Source organism: Rhamphochromis sp. 'chilingali', assembly GCF_963969265.1.
Source record: "Rhamphochromis sp. 'chilingali' genome assembly, chromosome: 18".
NCBI lineage: Eukaryota > Metazoa > Chordata > Actinopteri > Cichliformes > Cichlidae > Rhamphochromis > Rhamphochromis sp. 'chilingali'.
This window is the reverse complement of record NC_137945.1, coordinates 13,260,445-13,283,258: the sequence shown is the minus strand read 5'-3', so window position 1 is coordinate 13,283,258 and position 22,814 is coordinate 13,260,445. Positions and strand designations below refer to the sequence as shown.

At 42.0% G+C, this 22,814-nt stretch overlaps 1 protein-coding gene across 4 annotated transcripts in view; it reads left to right on the top strand.

The window, feature by feature from the left end:
* Positions 1–22,814, top strand: part of pou6f2 (POU class 6 homeobox 2) — a 92,110-nt gene that overhangs the window by 16,554 nt on the left and 52,742 nt on the right. For all 4 annotated transcript variants that reach the window (XM_080865572.1, XM_080865573.1, XM_080865574.1 and 1 more), the window contains exons 3-4: positions 2,278–2,375; positions 8,286–8,505. In XM_080865572.1, the coding sequence (XP_080721698.1) occupies positions 2,278–2,375; positions 8,286–8,505 (318 nt within the window). The remainder of the gene's footprint in view (positions 1–2,277; positions 2,376–8,285; positions 8,506–22,814) is intronic.

Sequence of the window (22,814 nt, the reverse complement as noted above, 5' to 3'; positions counted from 1 at the left end):
ACTTCCATATACTTCCAGATTCCATATTTTTGGCATAAATATGTTTTTGAGTGTAGAAAAATAAAGTACTGCTTATACAAAGTAAATATTTTCTTCATGCTCAGCATATAATTGTAAGCACAAGACTGGATTTTATTATGAATTAGCCACAAAACTTAAAATGCATAGCGTTAGCGAGCACTTACACCTAAGTTCATCCAAAAAGAAAACATCAAACATAACATCAACATTATCTTTTTTTGTATTTCTCCACTGTGGACAATGTGAAATATTGCAGGAAGTGACACAGCCACAGTGCAACAAAGGGCAATTATTGCCACACGTCTTTATTTTTAAAAAAAAGACACCGTCTTTGACATAATGTGACATATTTGTGACTAAAAATAAGCAGCTGTCAGTTCACAGTGAAGCTTTTTCAGGCCTTTATTTAGAAAAATCAGACTTGAAAAGAAGTGAGCCATTTCGCCTCATTGAGATAGGGTGGGTACAGTTGTTCAGATCTAATGAGAAACCTAAGCAGACATCAGTTTTGAATCAAATATTGCTGAACCCTAACTGATGCATGATAGCATGAGGCATCTAGTTTGTCCCAAAAGTGTCTGCTTCAACTCAAAAAGATGAGCAGAAAAAAATAATATGAATACAGAAATCTCTCAGGTGAAATCCACAGAGCTGATTTAACTTTGGCAGAGAAAGGAAGTTCTCACATACACTCCAACCCGTAAGTTGCAAAATAAGAAAATTCATGACATGGTTTTCATGACCTGTAGACTAATTTATAAGACACTTTTAATTTTAAAAAATCATGTATTAATTATCTGCACACATGGTACTCAGAGGAAGCGCGCACATTTTCCATAGTTTTTAGAAACTACTAAACTAAACTTTGTAAAAAGAGACAAAAAAAAAAGTCCTTTACATACAAATCAATCAGAGCTGAAAAGGAAAGGACAGGATGTCACGCTGATGACATTTTTTTCTTCAAATTATTATACAATGTAAAAAAGAAAAAGAAAAATCCTCTAAGAAACCATCACTTGATAAAGATGTCTCCAAATAGAACTCGCAAATACCTCGAATAAGAGCTTGAAGGTCAATCAGAGGCAGCTTTGTTCACTCAGGTTAAGGTTAATATAATAAAACGTGCCATCAATAAGATTAATCTATGAGTAGAAATCTACTGTATTGACAGGAAGACTGTAAGAAAGTGGGGGACCTTGTTTGTAATAGTTTTGCAAGATTACATTTCTGCAGCGCTACACGTTCACTTTAACCAACTTATTCAAAACACATTAATCCTCTGAACCATGAAACTGCCTCTTTTCAACTCTCATATTTGAAGTCTTCTCATGAAAATCAATAGAAGGTTACTGTGTGTGTTGGGCCTTGTTTATCAGGTGTTTGTCAGCTTCTTTGATGTTGTTTTTAAGATCGTGTAATTGTAAAATCCGCACTTCTTGCTGCACTTTATCCTGATTTTTACTGCAGAGTCTTTCGTTTGTTTTTTTTTTCTTTTTAAATCGCCAGAGTCGGATAGTAAATATTTAGGATCATTTAAGATTTTTCAAGAAGTGCCCTTAAGTCTTTGTGTCAATATTAAGGCATCACATGATCTCCATATCATCAGGGTCAAAGGGTGAGGGTCAAATCAGCCTTTTGGACCTTTTAGAGCAGTCCACACTCAGAGGACTGCTGGGAGATTCTCTCAGATAGGGATTGCTTTGATAACCAATCATCGGTGCCCTTTATTTTCCCTGCAGCCATCAGCAAGCTTATTATCATGTCCCTGTCTGCTCCGCTCCACTCTGCCCTCATAGCAAACAGGTCTAATTGTGTCTCATGGCTGCAGGCCCAGAGCAGGGGGGGTGGTGGTGGGTTTAGATGAGTGATACTCAGTGATGTAAATGGCTGAATAATGTGGCCCCTGCATTTGTGGTGGAGCTCTATCTCTCAGCGGTAATCTAGGCCATCGGGGACCCGCCAGTATGCATCATCCCCCATCAATGAGCCTCTCCGCTGGTTGGTAATTTATTCAGTGCTACAGCGGTTATTGATAAAGCACTTAAATACAAATTCCACCCCCCCTCTTTCCCCAGCTGCCCTCTTCTGTTCTGTACGAGACTCTATGTTGTAACATCGCAGTGCACCGTGTGCTGTGCATTTATCTACTTATCCAGCCTGCCTCTATCTCAGGTGGATTTCATTTTTGTTTGTTTGTTTTGTTCCCTTTTTCTTTGGACTCTGCTACATGGCTCTCTCTGCCTGTTGCTCTTTCAGGAGCTCGTGACGGATCGGTTCAATCTGACGCCAGCAGCAGTCCCTCCGAGCAGAGTCAGCTGGGCCAGACTCACCCAGCATACCCAATGGGTCCACAGGTGAGTGAGAAGATACACAAAAATCTGAACACAGGCTTGATGAAAACCTTTATTATCTTAAAAGTTAAAGACATTTACACAGTGCAAGCTGGGATACTCAGCTAAAAAAGTTGGATTTCTCATAAAGCTGACAGACTGTAGGTAAGATTTAATTAAAGGAAAACTAATAAGATATTAGACAAATAAAAGTAAAGGCATTTGCACTTTTCTGGCATTTGGTGAAGTAGTATCAGGAAATACGCTGACAAAAATAAAGGTAAACAAGGCTCTTCAAATGCACAAAGAACATATAACCCCCCCCCCCCCCGAGAACCTTCCTTCAAATGTTAATTGTTCTTGAAATCATCCAGTTTAATTAAATAATCCAGACACAATGCCTTAAAAAAATAGAGATCTTTAGTTATTGTTTGCTAAGAATTAAACGCTCAAATGTCTCCCCCATCTTGACTGTTTCATTAGTTTTCACTGACTGACTGCACTTTAATTAAATATTATAAAGAATTAGGCATGAAGCATATGTATGGTACCTTAGATAACTTACAGAAGTACAGAAAAAAAACTCCCCATTTCTTCTAGTTAGATGCTGAAGGCTTTATTTTTGCTGTATTTACAACTGCGGTGCCAAATTTCCAACCAGTTCTATACATTTCCACTCATTTTTTTTTTGCCACTGGTGCTGATGATGTCAGAGGCTGTAGGAGGAGCTGCTGCAAGAAATTCATTAACAGTTTGAAAGATGAAGCCTAAAACTTCTGCTACATAATGCTGTGTACTGTTCAGTTCTCAAGCCTGTTCTCAAAAGGAACCATCTCAGTGGATAAGAGATAACTCTACGTCCTTGACAGCTTTAATTAGACTCAGAGTCTCTAAAAATGATCCTTTTTTAAATTAATTGATCTATTTTCTTTGTATTTTTAGTAAGCGGGACAATTTCCGTGGCCAATAATGTCTTTCTATCTATTTTATAAGGCACGCTTTTATTTTCTTAAGTATACCAACTTTCATCAGAGTCACGGGTCTTCTAGTTATGTGTACTCGGATTACACACCCAGATTGAGATTGAGTCTTAGGCTACGTTCACACTGCAGGTCTTAATGCTCAATTCCGATTTTTTGATCAAATCCGATTTTTTTGTCTGCTCGTTCACACTACAAATAAAATGCGACAGCAAACGCGCTCCAGTGTGAACGCTCAAAGCGGCCCGCATGCGCAAAAGAAGATGTCACACACAACGCGCTCTGTTTAGACCCAGAGCAAACTATATTGTTTGATAGATGGCCCTTAATATAAAGACTTTGGACTTTACGTTTCCCAATTTTTGCTTTAAGTTATTTTGTTATCTACATAATAATGTAGATAACCTAATAATTATCCTTATTGCTGTTTTAGAGAGGAGCGGTGCTTCAAAGGATAGTTGCAGATTTCTGTAAGAGTCTGCAGATTATACAGTACAAATAAAATGTTCACGTTTCTCCAACGTTGTCTTCCCAACAGTTTCACTGACATCTACACGGGATGGCCAGGAAGCGTTCGCGATGTCTTCTCAGGCGCTTCTCCAGCGCTGATAATTGACGTCTGTCTTGTATCAGTGACGTAAAAGACGGATTTAATGCGACTTGACCATTCACACAGCAGTCGCTTTCTGAAACATCGGATATGTATCGGATTCAGTACCACATACAAAAGTGACCCAGATCGGATTTGAAAATATCGAATTTGTGCCGTTCACACTGTCATAGCATGATCGGATATGGGTCGCATAGGGTCAAAAAAATCGGATTTGATGCGCTTTCGCCTGCAGTGTGAACGTAGCCTTATTATCTCAGTGCATGTGATGACTGAAACACGCCTGAGCTGAATCCTCTGAATTCTTTTCAGCAAAATTGTGAAATTGTGAAGTATTTAATCAGCACACATCATCTTCAAATGTTATTGAGTTGTGGCACTAATGAGCTGACAATACAGGGCCTGTCAAAACAACGTTGGGAGCAAAGAGCCTGAGCCTGCAGCCTTGTTAATAGCTCAATCAGGCATTGTCCTATTTGATTGGATTTATTGGCCTGGTGGCTCTGCGATGTTTAATGAACATCTATCTCATTAGCGTTGCTCAATGTCACCGCTCAACACACATGCACACTCGCAGAGTGTCAGGTTTCCTCCACCAGCTTTAATAAGGCCATTCTCCCTGCACTCAGTGTTAGTCAATGACAGTCAGTCCTCATCAGGAGAGACAAAAGAGGAAACATGAGACGTTGGGAGAGCAATTCAGGTCTGTTGGGAAGGTTTGCAGGGTGAGGAATCTCGAGTGAAAGACTCAGTCTGCGTAAGTGGCGATAAAAAATGTCCTTAATTAAAAGCGCTGTTCTGATAACATACCCTCCCTGGTCAAATCTGCTGTTTTACTATTAGATAAGAAATAAACAGAAGAATAAACAGGGGAAAGAAAGCTTCTCAAGCAGGCAGCAGTTACAGTCTGAGCCTCAGCAGGCGGCTCTCAACAGTCACCATCTAATATATTAATGCTGTCAGTACAGTCTCTGTGAAGCTAACACTTTTCAGAAACAAAGGCGCTCCGCATGCCATACCCAATTCTCTTGTTCCAGGATCAATATGTTTTGATAGATTCTCGCTCCAGAGCCGGATATTGTTCGAACAACCATTATCCGATGGTAGTTTACCCAACATGAATCTACCTTCCTTCTGTTTCCCACTCGCAGTTAGGATGACAAAAGTCTGCTATCTGGGTGATTATGGGCAATTTCTCAGTGCCAGAGCTGCCAAGCAGATAGAAGGGCCTATTCTCCCCTGATGGGCAGAGAGGCTGGGTACCACATCGAGTCCTGAGTGGGGCTGCTTCCCCTTCCAGAGCCGAACACACACACCCGGTCCGTGCGCCTGTGCGGCCCCTGGGAGACCACTTCTCAACACTCAGCTGTCAGGTCTGCCAAGCACTGTACAGCAGCTTTCCAGCAGCACCTATGGAGAAGACGAGTGAGAGGATCAGGTGAAAAGGCAGAGGGTGAACTGCCTGTAAAATCCGGATAAGCGATGCAGGGGATTCGCTCGCTGCGTGGCTGCAAAGCTGAGCTAATTATGTTCTCGCTAACTTCTTTCTCATCTCAGATTTTGACACGCACATATGCAGCCCTCGCACGGCAGATGAAGATCATAATCAGGCTTAAACTGGCGCAACAAACAGCCTAAACACCCAGAGCTCACTCGTGCTTTAAAGAATCTCCACAGTGCTTTCTCTTCAGCGCTGCCTCTGTGCCTAACAGCTGTCTGCTTCTCCAGAGCTGCCAGTAATGATAAATAAATCAGGGCTACATCTGATAATTGCAGAATTGTCTTTTAATGTTATTCCCTTCCATGTGAGGCTGTCTTTACTGTCAAGCCTGGCAATCTCATTTTGTTTGATTCAGAGATGAAATGTTCAAAGAGCGTCTTTGATTATGCGCCGCTTCGATTTGAGATTAAATTGAGTTAAAAAACTGAGATTAAACACGTGTCACTTGCAGCTAACAAACGCGTCGCCTTTGTTAGTGTCCTTTGAGGATTCTTTGAGCTCCCGAATTATTAATTCATTTTTTAAAGTTAATGGCAAATGTCATTTCGAATGCTGTCAGAAGCGTCAGTTTGTCATATGCTATGCACTGTTGCTGCGTATCAAAGCAAATGTTGAGAAAGAGGAATCCTTTACAGCGTGCGTGTGAAAACTCCTGCCAGCAGCGTTCACCTCTACAAGCTTTTCTCTTTTTTTTTTATCCTTTTAACGGCTCAGAAACACAAACTGGTGTTCATTTGTCTCTTAGTGCGGATATTTTAGCCATGCTTTTTGGCTTTAAACCAACGTGACCTTGTACCTCTTAAACTGCGATCACATGTACGTCGGAGTGGGAGCGGGCGTTATGCACCACACAAGGTTATCACAGTGACACGCCTGTCACCTATGAGCACCAGGCTCGAGAGCAGGGTGGGCCCGCTTCACACCAGTCAGCTCGTTCTGCATCCTGTGCAAGCTGCAGACACACCATGCAAAACACAAGCAGATAGCTGACAATTGGAGTTAAAGTTTTGTGAACTTAAAGTCGCACCACAGCGCGCCCAGACTCACCTACTAATGTCCAAAGCAGCCTGCTTTGTTGGGGACACAACACAAAGTGACAACGCGCTTTTATTATTTGACTCCCAAACAACTCAAATTCCACGTTTAAATGTTCTCAGTCCAATTTTAATCAATGATTAATGACAATAAATGCAAATTAATGTGTAATTTTGTGTGTATTCGTAGAGCCATGGCACAAACCTTCCTACTTTGGGCTCAAAACTCTCAACGATAAATGTGTAGGTGTATTTTTCCCAGCCCCACTTCCTCGGAAAATACATGAAGAGAGCTTCAAGTGTGCAAAATATCTCAGAGCGATACTTGTGATAACTTATCTTTTCTTCTATGGGTATGACTGCAGCGATTCCACTTTAACTAATATGAATGAATGGATACATGAAGAGACGAGAGTGATGTGTTATAGCACTCATCAAAAGGGCAAAGTACTGCTACGTTATAAAAAAAAAAGACTGTGTATTTCAAGCACATTATTCCGTGGTACCAGGGATTTGTTCAGTGGGATGAAACATGAATCACTGCATTTCTGTGAAAGGAAAAAAAATCACAGCTCTTTCACAAAGATGGGGTTTGATTTCTGTCAGTACCAACAGCAGTGTGTTTTGACTGTCAGTCTGTGACACAGCAGAGCAGCACAGCTTTCAGCTGCAAAACAGCTGCATTCATCAGAACACACTGATTGGTTAGTCAAGTCAAGAAACATCTGCTGCACTTGTCTCCATTAAGCATGTCAGGATTTTAAAATAGCCCGTATGTTCAGCACTTAATATGCAGAGTCTTTATTTTCTGGGAAATAGGTGCAGTAATATATTGAAACACCTTCAAATATACATGGAAAAGTCGCATATAAGGTAAAAACAGAGTCAAGCTTAAAACTGCATATTTGGTGTGACCAACACAGTCTGAACTCTCTTAGGCAGCTGTTATTGTAATTTCTAAATAGGCTTCAAAGCTCTACTTGGGATTTTAGCTCCAGTTTGTTCTCTGTAAAGATCCCACGCTGCTTCAATAACCTTAAAGTCCGAGCTCTGGGGAGGCCGGTCCATGACTCTTTGGGGTCATTGTCGTGCTGAAAAACAAATTTGTTGCCAATCAGATGCTTTCCAGATAGTACTGGATAGTATATCAAAATGAGATGATACTTTTCATTGTTCATAATTCTATCGGTTTAGACAAGATCTCCAACACCACCGCAGCCTCAAACCATGACAGAGCCTCCACCATGTTTTACAGATAGCTATAGACACTCTGTGCTTTTCTCCTGACATCCTTTCATTGATTTCAAAGGATGACATGATGACATGGAAGTCTGACACCTTGAAAGCGAAATCTAAAGAAACAAGGGCCTCAAGATTTTAGCACAGTTCTGTGTCTTAACAATACGTTTAACCATATCACACTAAATGTTTTACTGTTTGCTTTATGAAATCATTTTTGGCATTAGTGTCTTCTAAAGTGGGTCTAAATAAAAAACTATAGCTTAAAGTTGCAACTTTAATCAAAATACTGATGTAAATTTATAATATTCATGCAGACTTTGATTGGTGTGTGTGTGTGTGTGTGTGTGTGTCGGTGTGTGTGTGTGTGTGTGTGTGTGTGTAAAATCTGAAATAACTGCAAGTAATAAGATCATAAACACAATTTATTTCGCACAAACATAGAAATATATCGAATGATGTATTAAACCTTACTTTTATAACATTTTAAAGAAAAGCATCCGCGATTATCTGACCTATGATGTTATGCGTGTGTGTGTGTGTGTGTGTTTTTATGTGTGCCCTCTTCAGTCTCTCCTGGTGGCGCAGCAACTGGCTAACGCGGTAGGTGGCGTGATGTCCGGGGCGGCGCCAGGCCTGAACCAGCCCATCCTCATTCCTTTCAACGCAGGCGGGCACCTGGGCGGGCAGCAGGGCCTGGTGCTCTCCCTGCCCACCGCCAACATCCAGAGCCTGGTGGCTGCTGCTGCTGCGGGGGGCATCATGACGCTCCCCCTCCAGAACCTGCAAGGTGAGAAAAAGGGAGCTGTAGACAAGAAGCTGCAGAAAAATGACCCAGCTACTCTCAGGAATTGTTATTGCCTCGTATTCGTGTAGAGCAGACGATTCGGGAATTATTAGTAATACATAAAACAAGTAAGAGTTTTGTGCGCATTCATTTTAAGCCACTGAACAATGTTTTTTCCCCAACAAAATGCTTTAGAGGTCTCGGCCAGGTAAGAGTCCTTGAGGGGTTTAGATCCCAAAAAGCAGCTATCCTCGACTTGCCCAGAGGAACCAACCATATTAATTACAGGTCAGCGTTTTGCAGTGCAGCACAGAAGCACTTTATGCCTCTTTCCTGTGCATAAGAGTGCACTGTACTTCACTTTTTTATCTCTTTTCCACCTCATCTGTCCATCCACATGGCTGTACTTATCCTTGCCTTTTAAACTTTAATGCCCAAGTGTTCTCTTTTGATCATAGTTGTAAATGGTTTTCATTTTAATGTTTAAAACATTGTCTCTTTTATACCATTAGATTGAGGGATGGATGGGGAAACCGTCAGCCATAAATCTTAGATGAGAGAGCCGCACTAATGTAAAAAGATGCCAGGCTACATGTAAAGCAGTGTGTTTTTAGGAGGGAGATTACAATAATGCCAGTGCAGCACAAAGTGCAGGGAAGTCTCCCTTCATGTGGGGGAAATGGATGGACAGATGCCCTGAGTGAGGAAATGTGGAGGTAGAGGCCTAATGGACACAAACATGCATAAATAACAGCAGCCATCGCTGTGGGCAGAGCTTTTAATAAACCCGCATCTATCCAGCGAGCCCTTCAATGTATCCGTCAGTAGTGGACGATAATGGGCCCAGCAGGCCCGTCTGACTCACACTTCAACACATCTTCCTCGTGGTGCGTGAGGGACAACCCAGAGGCTTCAGCGATCCGATGAACTGATCGACAAACACATTGTCAGGGTGTCAGAACACCAAAACAAACACCTCTCAGTCATCCATATTGTCCACTGCCAAACAAACCAACAAAGAATCTGAGTCCAATGTCCTGATAAAATTCTACAGCCATCAGAGACACAAAGAGAGAGACAGAGGGGAAAAAAACTGTTGTGGAGAAATGCCTCTGTGGCAGATCTTTTTTTAAGCGTGCAGACTGACAGACTGCCTGTTCGCACGTCCTCTTATCTGAAGGGGATTCATTGAAGGGACCTCCGTGGAGAGAAAGTGACACAAGTCACGAGTGAAGCTAAATGTCTTGACTGTGTCCGGGCCCCTCTAGCCACGCTGCGCTCCTCCACTCTCCCCTGTCTGAGTTCATCACAGCTCCGCTGAATGAGGCCTGCTGGCACAGCACCTCTGTCAGACAACTGCAGCTCTGGCCTCTGCCCCCGTGTCCCCCTCGCTCCCCCTCCCAGACCCTCCAGGCCTGATTAATCACACATATAATACGATGCCGCACTGTCGCCAGGGAGCAGTCAGCTCATTTCACGACTTTGGGAGCGAGTGTAGTTTACAGCGTTCACACTGCTCGCTAATTAGTGTCAGATCAGACAGAAGACAACAGTGAGGCACAGTAATGAGTCTCTGGGAGGAGCCCAGCCAATGGCTGTATTTAAATGTAATGAGGCAGCTAATGACCAACTAATAAGGCTGTTTGTCTTGTGGAGTGGGCGGTGTAGGACAGAGGATATTAGATACATTAAATCTCTGTACATTGTCAGGATGTCATGTTTCACTAGCTATATTAGATGAAATGAGGGATTTCAGTGCATGCACTTTTTGCATTTTTATATTAACCTTTAATGAGGGAAATGAAGTAAAAAGAGAAACAGTAACCGCAGCGTTTTTGATCAGGCTAATCAAAGCTGGCTCTGTGAGAATAAATGTTGACAGAATCGAACCGACTGGACTTGTACTAGCTTTAGGAGGGCAGCTCTCTCAGACTGTGATGAATAACTATCACTGTAATGGGGTTGTGCTATAAAGTTGGAGCAGTTGCTTAAATAAAACTGAGCAGCATCTTGTGGCAGACTCAGTAAACACAAGCACCAGTGTAACTGGTTATTTGTCAGAATGATTTATGCCTGCAAACATGCAGTAAAAACAAATCCCCAATGAAACTAAACAAGGGAGAAAGTTATCTTTTGTGACAGAGTGCACACAATTCTAGCTGACTTCACAGAGGCAAAAACTAGGTTGGGTCATGCTAGAGGTCTGTAAATATGACAGCTGATAGGAATAAAAATAAAAGAAAATCATACATGATTTTCACAATTTCAGATCTAAGTATGCACGACTGATGCAGACATCTGCAGATTTCTGGTCTTGAATATGACGCTACCTTTCTGCTGCATTTTTAATAGGCCTTTACTTCATAACAAGCAAAGCATGATTACCATACTTGTAAAACTAGTTGTTTCAAAGCTCTATACATGTAATGCTCATTGGGAGGAAGCAGAACAAAGTCTCATCTGTCTACTCCTCTCCTCTACGACTCACTCAAAGGTAATGCAAGAAGCTAGTTTACCGGAGCGCTTTCATATTAATAAGCATATCCCATCTTATTTGCTCTCAGCAGAAAGCCAGGGAGCACATCACATCAGAGAGCCGAGTTCTAATGGTGAGGTGAGAGCATTGTTCCTCTGTACTCGTCCGCAGGAAACACAAAACAGCACTCAAGCTTCCTGATAAAGGTCGGCATCCCACTCACCTGCAGTAATGAGACCCCGTGTCAGTGCCAATCAAAGGCATGTCTGCCGTTTTGATGAAAACGCTCAGCGGTGTCGTTCGCAGGTTGTGGGTTTTGCCGTGATACAAATTAGAGAAATCACTCTGCTCATTACACCACCAAAGGGTGGGCTCCTGGGGGGGAAGAGCCAAATGTTTCCACACTAGTTAGACATGTCAGATTGCATCTCTTCTGCCTCAGCTGACTGCTGCTCCTTTAAGAGGTTAGCTCACCGGGCCAGGCCGCTGACTACCTCTGCCTCCTCTGTCCTCTGTGGGAATGCCTCCGTGTCCCTTTAGCCATTACATTAGCAGAGCCGGAGAGTTTCAGATATTCTTTTTGGGCTTGTTACAAACACAGCAGCCGTTCATTGTGCGGCTGCTTTTCTCTTGTGTATGTTTCAAATCATTTTGGGGGGTAGAAGAGAAAAGAAACGAGCCGCTGCTGTTTGTGGGCACATTCAGCCAGTAGAAGAGTGCATTAGGAAGCGCCACGCGCAAGCGGTTCACACTTCCTCACCCGCATCTGCCATCTTAACACAATAGAGGCTAAACCCATCCCTTCTCCCTTATCACTGTTTAATTTGAAGTGTTCTCGAGCAGTATGTATTCCACGTCGTCCTTTAATGATTTAACTTTGCTGTGGTTGTAAGATGACTCGCAGGGGAGAGAGCCGCATTAAATAAATAACAGTGATAAAATGTAGACCTCATACATTTCAAAGCTAATGCAACTAGCGGTGCAATAGGAGCAGCTGCACACAGTCCTGGAGCAGTAATTTGATTGATTTGTTGTGACAGCAGCCAAATAATTGAGAGTGAGAGGTGCTGCTGGAGATGAAGCGCAGGCAGAGGCAGGTTCGCCAGCCAGTCCCTGCAGATATGGCACCCGAGTTCTCATCTCTGCCATTGATATCTGCCAGTGGTTTATTGTTTGTCTTCAATAAGAAGCTCCGAAACGTGCCGGGTTAGTGCCTTCGTGACAGTTTGGCGACAGAAAGGAGAAAAGAGGGGGAAAAATCGCCAATCAGAACAAACAGCAGAGCATTAAGAGGGTTAGGATCAACCACACGGGTTTGATGCACATATAAACACACACACTCGCTCTCTCCCATGAGGCTCATTTATACTCTGATGTCTGTTTTCAAGCTGAGATGTAAGTAAATTTCACCTCCTGCTGCTTCACTTGTTGCAGCCATGCTAATCATTTGTTCTGTATTCAAGTTACATATTTTCCATAATTGCTTAAAAAAACAACGATCCTCTGTGTTTCTTGAATATACAGTATGATTTTTTTTTTATGTATGCATCCCCAGACATTTCTGTGTTTTGTGTCTGGTAAGAAACCGTTGTTTTGTGTGTGTGTGTGTGTGTGTGTGTGTGTGTGTGTGTGTGTGTGTGTGTGTGTGTGTGTGTGTGTGTGTGTGTGTGTGTGTGTGTGTGTGTATATGTGTGTGTGTGTGTGTGTCTGTTAACCTTCTGGCTCTTGGCTCGTTTTTTGTTTCTATGGATGGTGGCGGTGTCACTCTGGTTCAGCCATGCCACAGGACAGCACGCTGCCAGAGCCCGAAATAGAAAGAAAGGAAAGAAAAAAGGGGGAGGCTTGGAGAGGAGGGGAGAGGGGAGGGGATGAGTCTTTATGGCGGTGTGGAGGAGGACAATAATATTGTTAATCAGATGTGGCTGTGTCTGCTCCTCCACAGCAAACCCTGACATCTGCCCTCACTGGTAAACACTGAGGGAGGCTCTTTGCAAAACCACCTGCCATAAACACACAGTCTACAAGGCGGTCGCTCACCATCGCACAGTGTCCGTCTGCGCTGTGTGTGCAGGCAGTGTGATGCATTCATTTTAATGGATTTTACTCAGGGTGGCAATAAAGCAGCGTGGATTAGGAGAGGATCGTTTTCCGAATTAGGAGGCGGAATTTCTAGATGGCAAATTCTGAAATTAGCTTCCAGTTATGTGAATAATCAAAAACACGTGGAGCAATCCGGCTATACGCTATTCCCCGAGCTCCGGAGCTAAAAGAGATTACCCTCTAGCTGCTGTAATTAAGTGTCTAAATGTGAAACAGCCACACTGCTGGCTTCATTTAGCCAAATTAACCGTTTTTGAATAAAATCTCAATTATCTAATCCTAACACTCTCAATGAAATCATCTTACACCATGATAGCTGTGCATGTTGATTAATATTCTAAACAATTATGCACAATCAATAGAGTTCATCTGTTTTAATCGTTCCCGTCGAGTGGACCAGTTAAATGAGGGAATATTGAATGGGGTATAAATTACAATACATTGTTTTCGTGGCATTTCAGCACTTGTAAAGTCTTTCCAGTAAATGCCTTGACCACTCGGCCCCAGAGTTGTTTTGTGGAAATTACATCTCACTTTTAGCCTCCCTCCTCTGACCACACCGCTTCCGAAAGATTTGCTAAAGGTCTGCCATATTGCTGAGGCGCAATTCAGGAGCTTTCAGCAACAATCTGTAGTCAAGCATTTTAAATGAAAATTGATTTGTGATTTACATGGTCAGTGAGGGGAAAATGAACTTATGAAATGTTGTAAATGAAATATTAGACAAGGTGCAGTGGGAGAGAGCAGACAGAGATGGTAATCTTGTGGAACTGGAAGTCCTGCCTGGCAGAACTGGGTGACATTTTACATTTATCTGTGTTCTGCATGAGTTGTAATGTTAATGGTAATTTTATGGGACTGAACTGGAATGAAAATGGTGTTATCACCGATTGCTTCAAATGTGGAATTGTGTAAAGCAGCACAGCGGCATCCTTTATTTCCCATTCCCCAATAATGTGAGTTATTGCGTGATGTGTCCTCTGAGGTTGAACTTGTGTGTTCAGCCTGTTTTTTATCAGTCAGGGTGCCTTATATCACATACCTGTGCCACCGGATGAAGCGTGCACGCTGCTGTTTTTTGATATTAGTAGAAAGGGCACAAATGTTTCTCCCAGATTTATTCAGCAGGTCTATTCTGCTTTTTCTTAATGATTTCCAAAGGTATTTGTGTTGTCACTGTTATGTTTTATACCTATCTGCATAATTGACTCACAGTAAGTACATATGTACATAACATTATAATATAAAGTAAAATGTTATCAAAACAGATCTATAATGGACTTAATAATACTAGCAAATCAATGTAGCATTACGCGCTGATCAATACTCCTTACACTGGGCCCAGACGTTTTAATTTTGTTCAATAACTTGTGCAGTGAACGTTTCCTGTTCCCGCTCTGACCGTGTACAACATGTATGGATTTTCATAGAGCTCGCTCTTTCGTGTTTGAAAGAGAAAAGAAGCAAAAAACCTGAGAGAAGAACAAACAAAGTGATCCTGCAGCAGCGGCGGCGGCAGTAGAGGAGCTGTGGGAGTCTGGATCACACAGAGGTCACTTTTAAACACAGCTCTCCGGTTCCCCGCGTGTGAAACCAAAGAGTCCGTGGTGACATTTGTCAGCAGATGGTGTGGAACCAAACCCCTCACCAGCTAAAAGCTATCTGTGGTTACTAATTGCTGACCAGGGCCTAATTACCTTAATTAATGGCTGAGGTATCTTGGGGCCAGATTTGTGGGGGCTTTTATCAGTATCAATGCAGCTTAAAAGGTCCCGCAGGAGGCCTGAGGAGTGCGCAAGTCCCGCGGGTGCTATTCCTGGACTAACTGCAGACACATCACAGATGGATCCCGTGGCATCAGTACAGGACGGCATGTTTGGAGAGAGGTATCTGATACTTACAGATCATAAGAAAGACTCACTAAGTACATGTGAGGGTATAGAGGGGAGGGGAAAAAAAGGCTTTTCTTGCATTTTTTTTCTCTTTTTCCTCTGGACATTTTTTCCTACTCTTGTCTGTCATACACAAGGCTGTTTCCTGAATTACACTGCCGTAATTCACAATGACAAAGTAGACTTAGCACCTTTTGCCACAGACCGTGGGGGGTTTTGTTCAGTGAGCTCTCACTGTGAAATTAGCCCTGGTACTTTCATTTTCCAGCTGCAGTGAAATGGTTAAAAGACACAGATCAGCCAGTATGGAAATAGAACTGATTCAACAAAATCTGCTGCTGCTGCTTCCCATTGCTTTGCTCTTCACCCATCCAGGAAAAAAAGAAGAAGGAAAAAAAAAAAGGAAAAAACCCTCCCCTCTTTTCTCTCCAGCCACCCCCCTCTCTTTTTCTCCTTACTATCCCCTCCGCCTCTCCCTTCCCCCAACCCCGTCAGGCACCTTGTCCGCATCCGAAGAAGGCTTGTAAGTTTCGGGTGCATACATTTCTTTTGATGATATATTGTCCTGGTGCGGAATTTCATTTACTGCCGCTGCCCTTTGCTGAACCTGTTGCTAGTCAGTGAGCACGATAAGCGTATAAGTAGCATGCTACTTCATTCATCATACATCGTTCTGGGCTCTCAAATATCTCATATGCGATTCAGGAAGAAACTACTAAACCGGCACAAAGGATCCCACCAGGATCAGCTGTGGTTCCATTAAATGCTGTGTGCAAAAATAAAGCACACTGGGCCGCTTGTTATCGTTGCATCTACAAAACATTAGCCTTCATTTTGCGGTGTACACATTGTTTATGTAGCAAGGAAAAGACAAAAAAAAAGGGGGGGGGGGTGTATCTCAAGTGCTCAGTGCTCATGTAGTACATAATTCCATTCACATTGCATTTTGAATGCATGCATTTTGAAATCTGTTTTTTCCCTCAGTCATAGTGGCTGCTCTGTGTTGTATTAAACAGCATTAATAATCACAAGAGGCTCAGTGTCACTCAGAAGTCTCCACATCACTAAGGCAGACAGTGTTGTGCTGCTGGGCATGTTGTGCTGTGTGAAAGTGCTTACACGCTCCCTCAGACAACCAAAGGGAATAATTAAAGACAGAAGATGGAGGCAGAAGAATGGAAAGCAAATCCCATTGTTTGGGGTTATTTCATCCCACTGAATTTCTTTTTCTCACTTTCTTTTCGCTCTCTTCTCACATTCCTCCCCAAATGCACTGTGGGTATGTGGCACGTTATCAAAAGCATATGTAAGCGAAGCAGCGCAGAACAAAAGCCCTGTGATGTCCTCCTCATACCCACATTGTCTTTTGATTATTCTACAATCATTTTTATATCTGTGTAAGTTGGGAAGGAAGGGAAGGCTTAATAACCCCGTAATATACAATACTGTAGCTGCTCAGAAGTCACAATGCAAGATGTGCTCGAGACGATTTGGAAACAATCCTGCTTAGTCCTCTTTTTAATCTAATGGAGTAATTCTTCAACCCCTCAGTATTCAAGTTGTTACCAAAATAATCCACAATGAAATTCAAATTTAAGGTGAACTAGACTATTAGGGCGACTCTACTCCACTCCATTTCTGGAGCAGTAAATGCAGCCCCTCAATCTCTCTCAGCTTTTACTGTCAGTCAGAGAGCACTCAGTCATCTCCGTGCATCAGGCCCGCAATATTGATTTTTCCACCCACTGAAACAGCCGCATGAACATAAATTTTGCATGAGGCTTTTACTCGCGGCCTCCGCTTTGGTCTGACGACACATGATGGGACCATGAACACGCTGTAATAACCCGGTCTGTCCTGCCAGGCAGACAGGCTCTTTTCAGGAAGGGGGAGCGCGGGTGGGGGGGGGCTCAACACCTTCTGGACTTTGAAGGACAAAAGCAGGAGACCCCATACTGGGTTTCACTGCATTACATACTGTTTATGTGGAGTGTGTTTGAATGGAGCCTGAAAATATCTCAGAATGTGAAGGTTTGGTCATAAATGAAGCCGTTGTAGTTGCTTTAGACAAAATAAAGTATTTCTTTTATTTATTCAAAGAGATTTTAATGAGACAGCTATAAAAAAATGTTTGAAACCAGGATTAGTGCAGAAAGTTTGCCACTTAATTTAAGAAACTTTCAAGCAAAGCGAGATAAACTAATTAGTCGCTTTGGTTTAATCTTTAAAAACCCTCACCTGTAAGATCACTGCACAAAAATGAAAAAATAAAAATCTTAAGGATTGAAATCAGAGGGAAAATAAACTCGGTCTCTCTCTTTTTGCTTGGGACCTCCTGGAACTTTATCGGGACCCCCCCCCCCCCCCCCCCCCCCTCCCCAGAGGTTCCCGGACCACACTTTGGAAATCAATAACAAAGCGTAAGCAACACCAAAAGGGCAACGTTATCGAGCACACGGGGATTTTCTTGTATGTGTAAGAACTCCATGGAGAGGATTTGATTCTTTGAAATGCTTCCCCCAGAGTGAGAATCCTGCAACACTGCTTGATATTGCCTTGCATCACAAAGTGAAAGCATTATCTCTGGATCCCTACAAGCGATGTGGTTTACTCTCCAAAATCCTGTAACTGCGACTCCGCTCAAATCTTAACTACCTATATTTTTTTTTCTCTCTCTTTCTTTTTTGTAGTCGCTGAGTTCCTCCTGCAGCTGAAATGCTGATATTGACTGCTGTGGCTCTCTGAGTAATGTTTTTATTCAGTAGTTCTCCAGCTCCTTTAACGTTTCATTTTCCACGTGTTCATTCCAGCCATTGCCAACGCAGGTATCTATTCTCCATCCCCTTAACGTGATTACCAGCTGTATGCACTCGCCGGTGAAGGAATGTAACACAAATATGTTGCAAGCTGTAAAAAAAAGAAGCTCTGAGTGAGAACGTGTGTTTGTTTTTCTAAGCCTTTTTCTTTCTAACTCTAGCTAAACTTTTATTTCAGGGATTTAGGCACAAATATGAGATACTTCACTTGATTATTTGCATTTTTTTGCCAAAATACCAAACTAGATTGTTGCGTTTCATGGCCTTTAAGACTAAATGGGCCACTCGATGATTCGTAATTTCTTTACTCAAGGAAAGAGACGTTATTAATGCCAGCTGGTTGCTGCATGGAAAAATCGTAGTGTTTTCTGAAAGAAAAACCTTCACTTTAGCAGCAACATGTACAAACGCACTGAACAACTTTGACAAGCAGTTTGCAGCAAATAGATCAAACTAAATAGAAGCAAGCCTGAACAGGTGGGTCTAAAGTTTATTATTAAAGGTATCAACGGTGTCCACCGGGATCCGCAAACTCAAAAGCACCATCACCTTTGTCTTTAAGTTGGATCTAATTACAGCCAACAAGTATTGATCAGCAGACATTAGAGATGTAGACAACAACAATGAATTAATATATAAAACTTTAATTAGCATTGTTATCATAGTTTCCACTGTATGAGGTGTAAACTATGAAGTATTAAGTATTTCATACTTTTACTTTTTAATACAGAGCTAGTATTGAAGTATTTTCAGTATTGCTGCCTTTATTTGACAGTCTAAATCAAGGGTATCAAACATAAAGTCCAGGGGCCAGAACTGGCCTTCCTAAGACTCTAATTCGGCCCACTGGATGTGCTTTAGAACAAGTGAAGGAAGGTACTGAATGAATTTTTGAAGTTTTAACTGTATTTTCATAAGTTTTACAGCTTTTCCCACCAATAAAGACCTTCCCAATGGTCGTTCATACTAAACCAAAGCAATTAAATGATTGATAAATAATTCAATGACATAAAAATTCATTTTCACTATTTACTATATACATTTCATATTTTTACAATGAGACTACAGTGGGAAAAAGAAATAGGAGGTTTTATGGCTAATGAACTCTTCCTGTAATTTTACATGTGGATTTCTAACTATTTAAGTCCAAAGAGTCATGCTGGCAGATTTCTTTCTTTACTACAGCAGCATTTCTTGATCATGTAGAAAAACGGAGACACACTGCTGAAAGTGCACTGCTAAACTAAACGTTTACCTAAACATCTATACACAAAGGGGAGTTTAGCTGGTTCGGCACATTTAAGATCAGAGTTTATGGGTGTATGTGGCCCACGGTTTAAACACTGACACTCCTGGTCTAAGTGTTTCTACCAAAACTGAACCAGATATGCTGCAAACCACACACGGGCAAAATACAGCCTGCGGGCCATCTCAGTCCAGCCTGCAGTGTCTTAAAAAACTGATTAAAACCAACCATTGTGTTAATAAATTTTAAGGTGAATGACTGTAATGAGTCTGTGCTACTTATTAAAAAAGGAAGCAATGATCCTCAGAAATGATCCATTATTCCTTTATTCATAAATAGTAAATGTAAGTCTAATTTCTACTTGATTCAGCGATGCAGGTCTGTATATTAAAGCTCAAGTCAGAGTAAAACAGTTGACGCAATATTTATAATGTATCGTGTTTCATGCAAGCAGTGGTCCATTGTCAGAAAATTAGATAGATGTAGGTGAATTTAAATGTTAGTATGATAGTTATGATAAGTGGATTGTTTTATGCAAGTCAGATTTTCATTTTGAACTCAGTGGGCACCAAATGAATGCTTTATGAAACATAAAGTATTTCCAGACTCTGAAAAAGCTATAAAATATTCTAGCATTTGTATTAAATGCAGGAAGTTTAAGATAACTGACCTCTATTGTTTGCTTATCTCACCAGTATGGCCTTTAGGAAACAAAAATAAATGTTTCCTGTGCTAAACTGTGTCAATTTACACAAATTCATGCCTTTTGTCATTTATCAGGTTAATACTAAATGCTCCACCTCTGATGCCACTTTCTTTTCATCTTTCTGTGTTTTAATAAATCACTTTTGAATTAAAAAAAAGACAGACAGAATGACCAGTGATAGAAATAATTACCTTGACGCGTAATCAGTGTTATGAAAGTGAACTAAAAGTTAACATTTCACAAAGGAAATGAGAGCAGAAACAGTGATGTTATCCCCTTCATCAGTGTGCGAGCGCGCCGATCTAATCCACAGAGTAAAAAATGACCTTCCCTTGACCACCTTCATAATTACCAGATCTCATAGAGTCTAAATCTCCTTACCTCCAGTGGAGTAATTATCAGTGTGACTCACTGAAAAGGCAATTGAGACAGTGGTTTATGGACTCCCATAGAGGAACGTGAGGCAGAGCAGTAATGGGGAGCTTGTTTGTCCCCCCCTCACCTCTCTCGTCGGAGAATGACAGCCGTGTTTAGAGACGAGAGCAGTTCCTAAAGATACAGGGTGGGTCACATAGGACAATTTCATCAACCTGGAAAGGCTCCTCTGTAGCTTCTGATTAGCTCTTAATTTACTGCACTCCTCTCCTAAGTGAGGCTAAAGACATCCAGATAGTGCAGCAGTGTATAAGCAGCTAGATGAAAAACTTTTTCTTGGCTTTAAAGGAAGAGATGCATATGAAAGCCAGTGTGCATGCATGAATAGATTTTATTCAGTCCTGAAACTCAGTACATTCTGTCCAAGCTTTGTGAACTATCGTTTCCTTTTTAACGGCTAGAAATACTGAATGCCTCCAACATGAGATCATCGTCTCCGACTCCTTCTGTCCATACTTTATGCAACACAGATCACGTGCGGTTTGATAGAACGAATGATAGTCAAAGTCCCTTTGTGTAGATGTGATTGCTATGACCCTGCAATCACTCTTCATGCTGGCCTTGCCCGGGTCTTTTCTAAGCGCTATAACATGACGACCACCTATTTTTTGCTTTTCAGAAAGGCTAAATGCATCAACAGATGTTTTCATATTTCATTTAACTCGAAAAATGCACTGTGGATGTTAGGATGACACGATACCAACAGGTAGCCAGACTCATTTACATATGCACAAACAAGCACACAGGCAAAGGGTGTATAAGGCAATTCAAGGGAAATAGTTACAAAGGCAGGTGTTGTACATCGGGAGGAAAACAAGGAGCTTGAATCAGCCCCAGAGAGAAAAGTGCTGTAATAGGTGGGTTGGCAGTGACTACTGAGATAGCGCTGGTAATGAGAGAGCAGACTGCCCGCCCTCCCACCCCACTACTCAACCGCACAGGAAACAAAAATAGCATTTTGTCTGACGAACGAGCCGGCTTTGACCTAGCCTTTCGACCTCTGACAATCAGTCTCGCTTCGTCCTCCACTACTTCACAAGCCTGGGCCAGGACAGTCAGAGATAACAGTTGATTTCTACTGTGGCACTAAAGCGAAAAAAAAGAAAAAGAAGAAGAAGCTCTGAAAGAGAGATGGCAGACAGTTTCTCAAAGCGCTGAGGTTGAAGGCCTGAGACTTCTCAGCGCTGGTGTCTCGGAGTCCCAAATGATTGTTGTTAAAAGTTTAAAATTGAGTTTAGTTTGCATCTGATCATTGCGCCGCATGATCTGGCTCATTCCTCATTAGAAACATTAACATAGGCAAGTTGTGACAACACTGAAAGTGAGACCCTTGCTCTTCCACCCCTCAGGCGCGATGACTAAGTGGGAGCGCTGACTGCATCGCAGCAGACGAGAACTAGTGAATATGAAACACAACAAAGAGACAGTGGGAGATATAATGAGCTCTATAGGATCCCGGCACCCTTTTGCCCTCTCTCCATCACAAGTGAAGCTCCCGCTCTCATCCTCGGCCCTGTGTCTGCTGGAGGAAGGAGCACAAACAATTAGCTGAGACAAGCTGTTTGGATTATGTGCTCAACCAAAGCAATCAGACAGCTGTGGTTAAAAGAATGAGCTTCAAAATGCCAGTTGCCCAGTTAGAGAGGAAGGGAGGGTCAGTGGTCCTGACAGTCTTAACAAGATGACAGAATTTATAAAGCACTGCTGTTAAAGAACATAGTTACCTGCAGTGTAGCCCTTATAATAAGGCCACATGGGGCTTCTTCCATATTCCCTCTGTATTTGTTTTCTTCTGCTTCATATTCTTTTGTTGTGCCTCGTGTTCCTTGGCGTAATGGTTGGCGCTGGAGGAAATTCTTCAATCGTCTTTGATCTTCGCCTGGTTTCGATAATTTTTTGACAGAAATCTCATTTTGCCCCCCTTTTGTTTTCTCCGTCTTTGTTCCCTTTTATTCCATCTTTAAATGGGGCTCAACATTTTGTCGTTGTGAAGTTGCAAAGGAAAAGAGCCGGTCCTGTCAGGGGCTCAGCGCTTGCTAGACAACTTGCCCCAACATTTCAAGTGCGAATTGGACTCTTGCCGTTTGCACAGATGATATATAATTCATGGTGGGGGTGTGAGAGAGGTGTCAATGTGTCAGGAGGTAGAAGAAATGTAAAAGTGTGCTGTTTACTGGCCGAGAGATGCCGGCTCTCTTTGGCTGGGCTTCTGCAGAGTGAGGAAAGAGGAGGATGATCTGATCTTCATCAAATGTTCATCTGTGCCTGTCCTGGAGACGAAGTGACCACGCTAATCAAAGACTTGTCTGCCCTGATGTTTTATTCATCTTTTATGAGACAAGCATACTTAAATAATTTAAGTGCATTGATTCGGTGTGTGTACAAGCTTGTCTACGATGTGTTCACAATTGCTGGGCCGTATTATCAATAGATGTTCACAAGTCATTTTCCAGTGTTTGTTATCAGGGCCTTTGTGTTATAGACACTGTAAATATTTAGCTTAGCTTAGTTCGGCCGTGTATGTTAATATAGTATAAATACATTATCTGCGACACTTTATATGTTTTTCAGAATGACATCACAGTTTACACCCTAGTTTGTGGATTTTTAGTTTTAAAGCATGAACATTTGACTTAAAAGA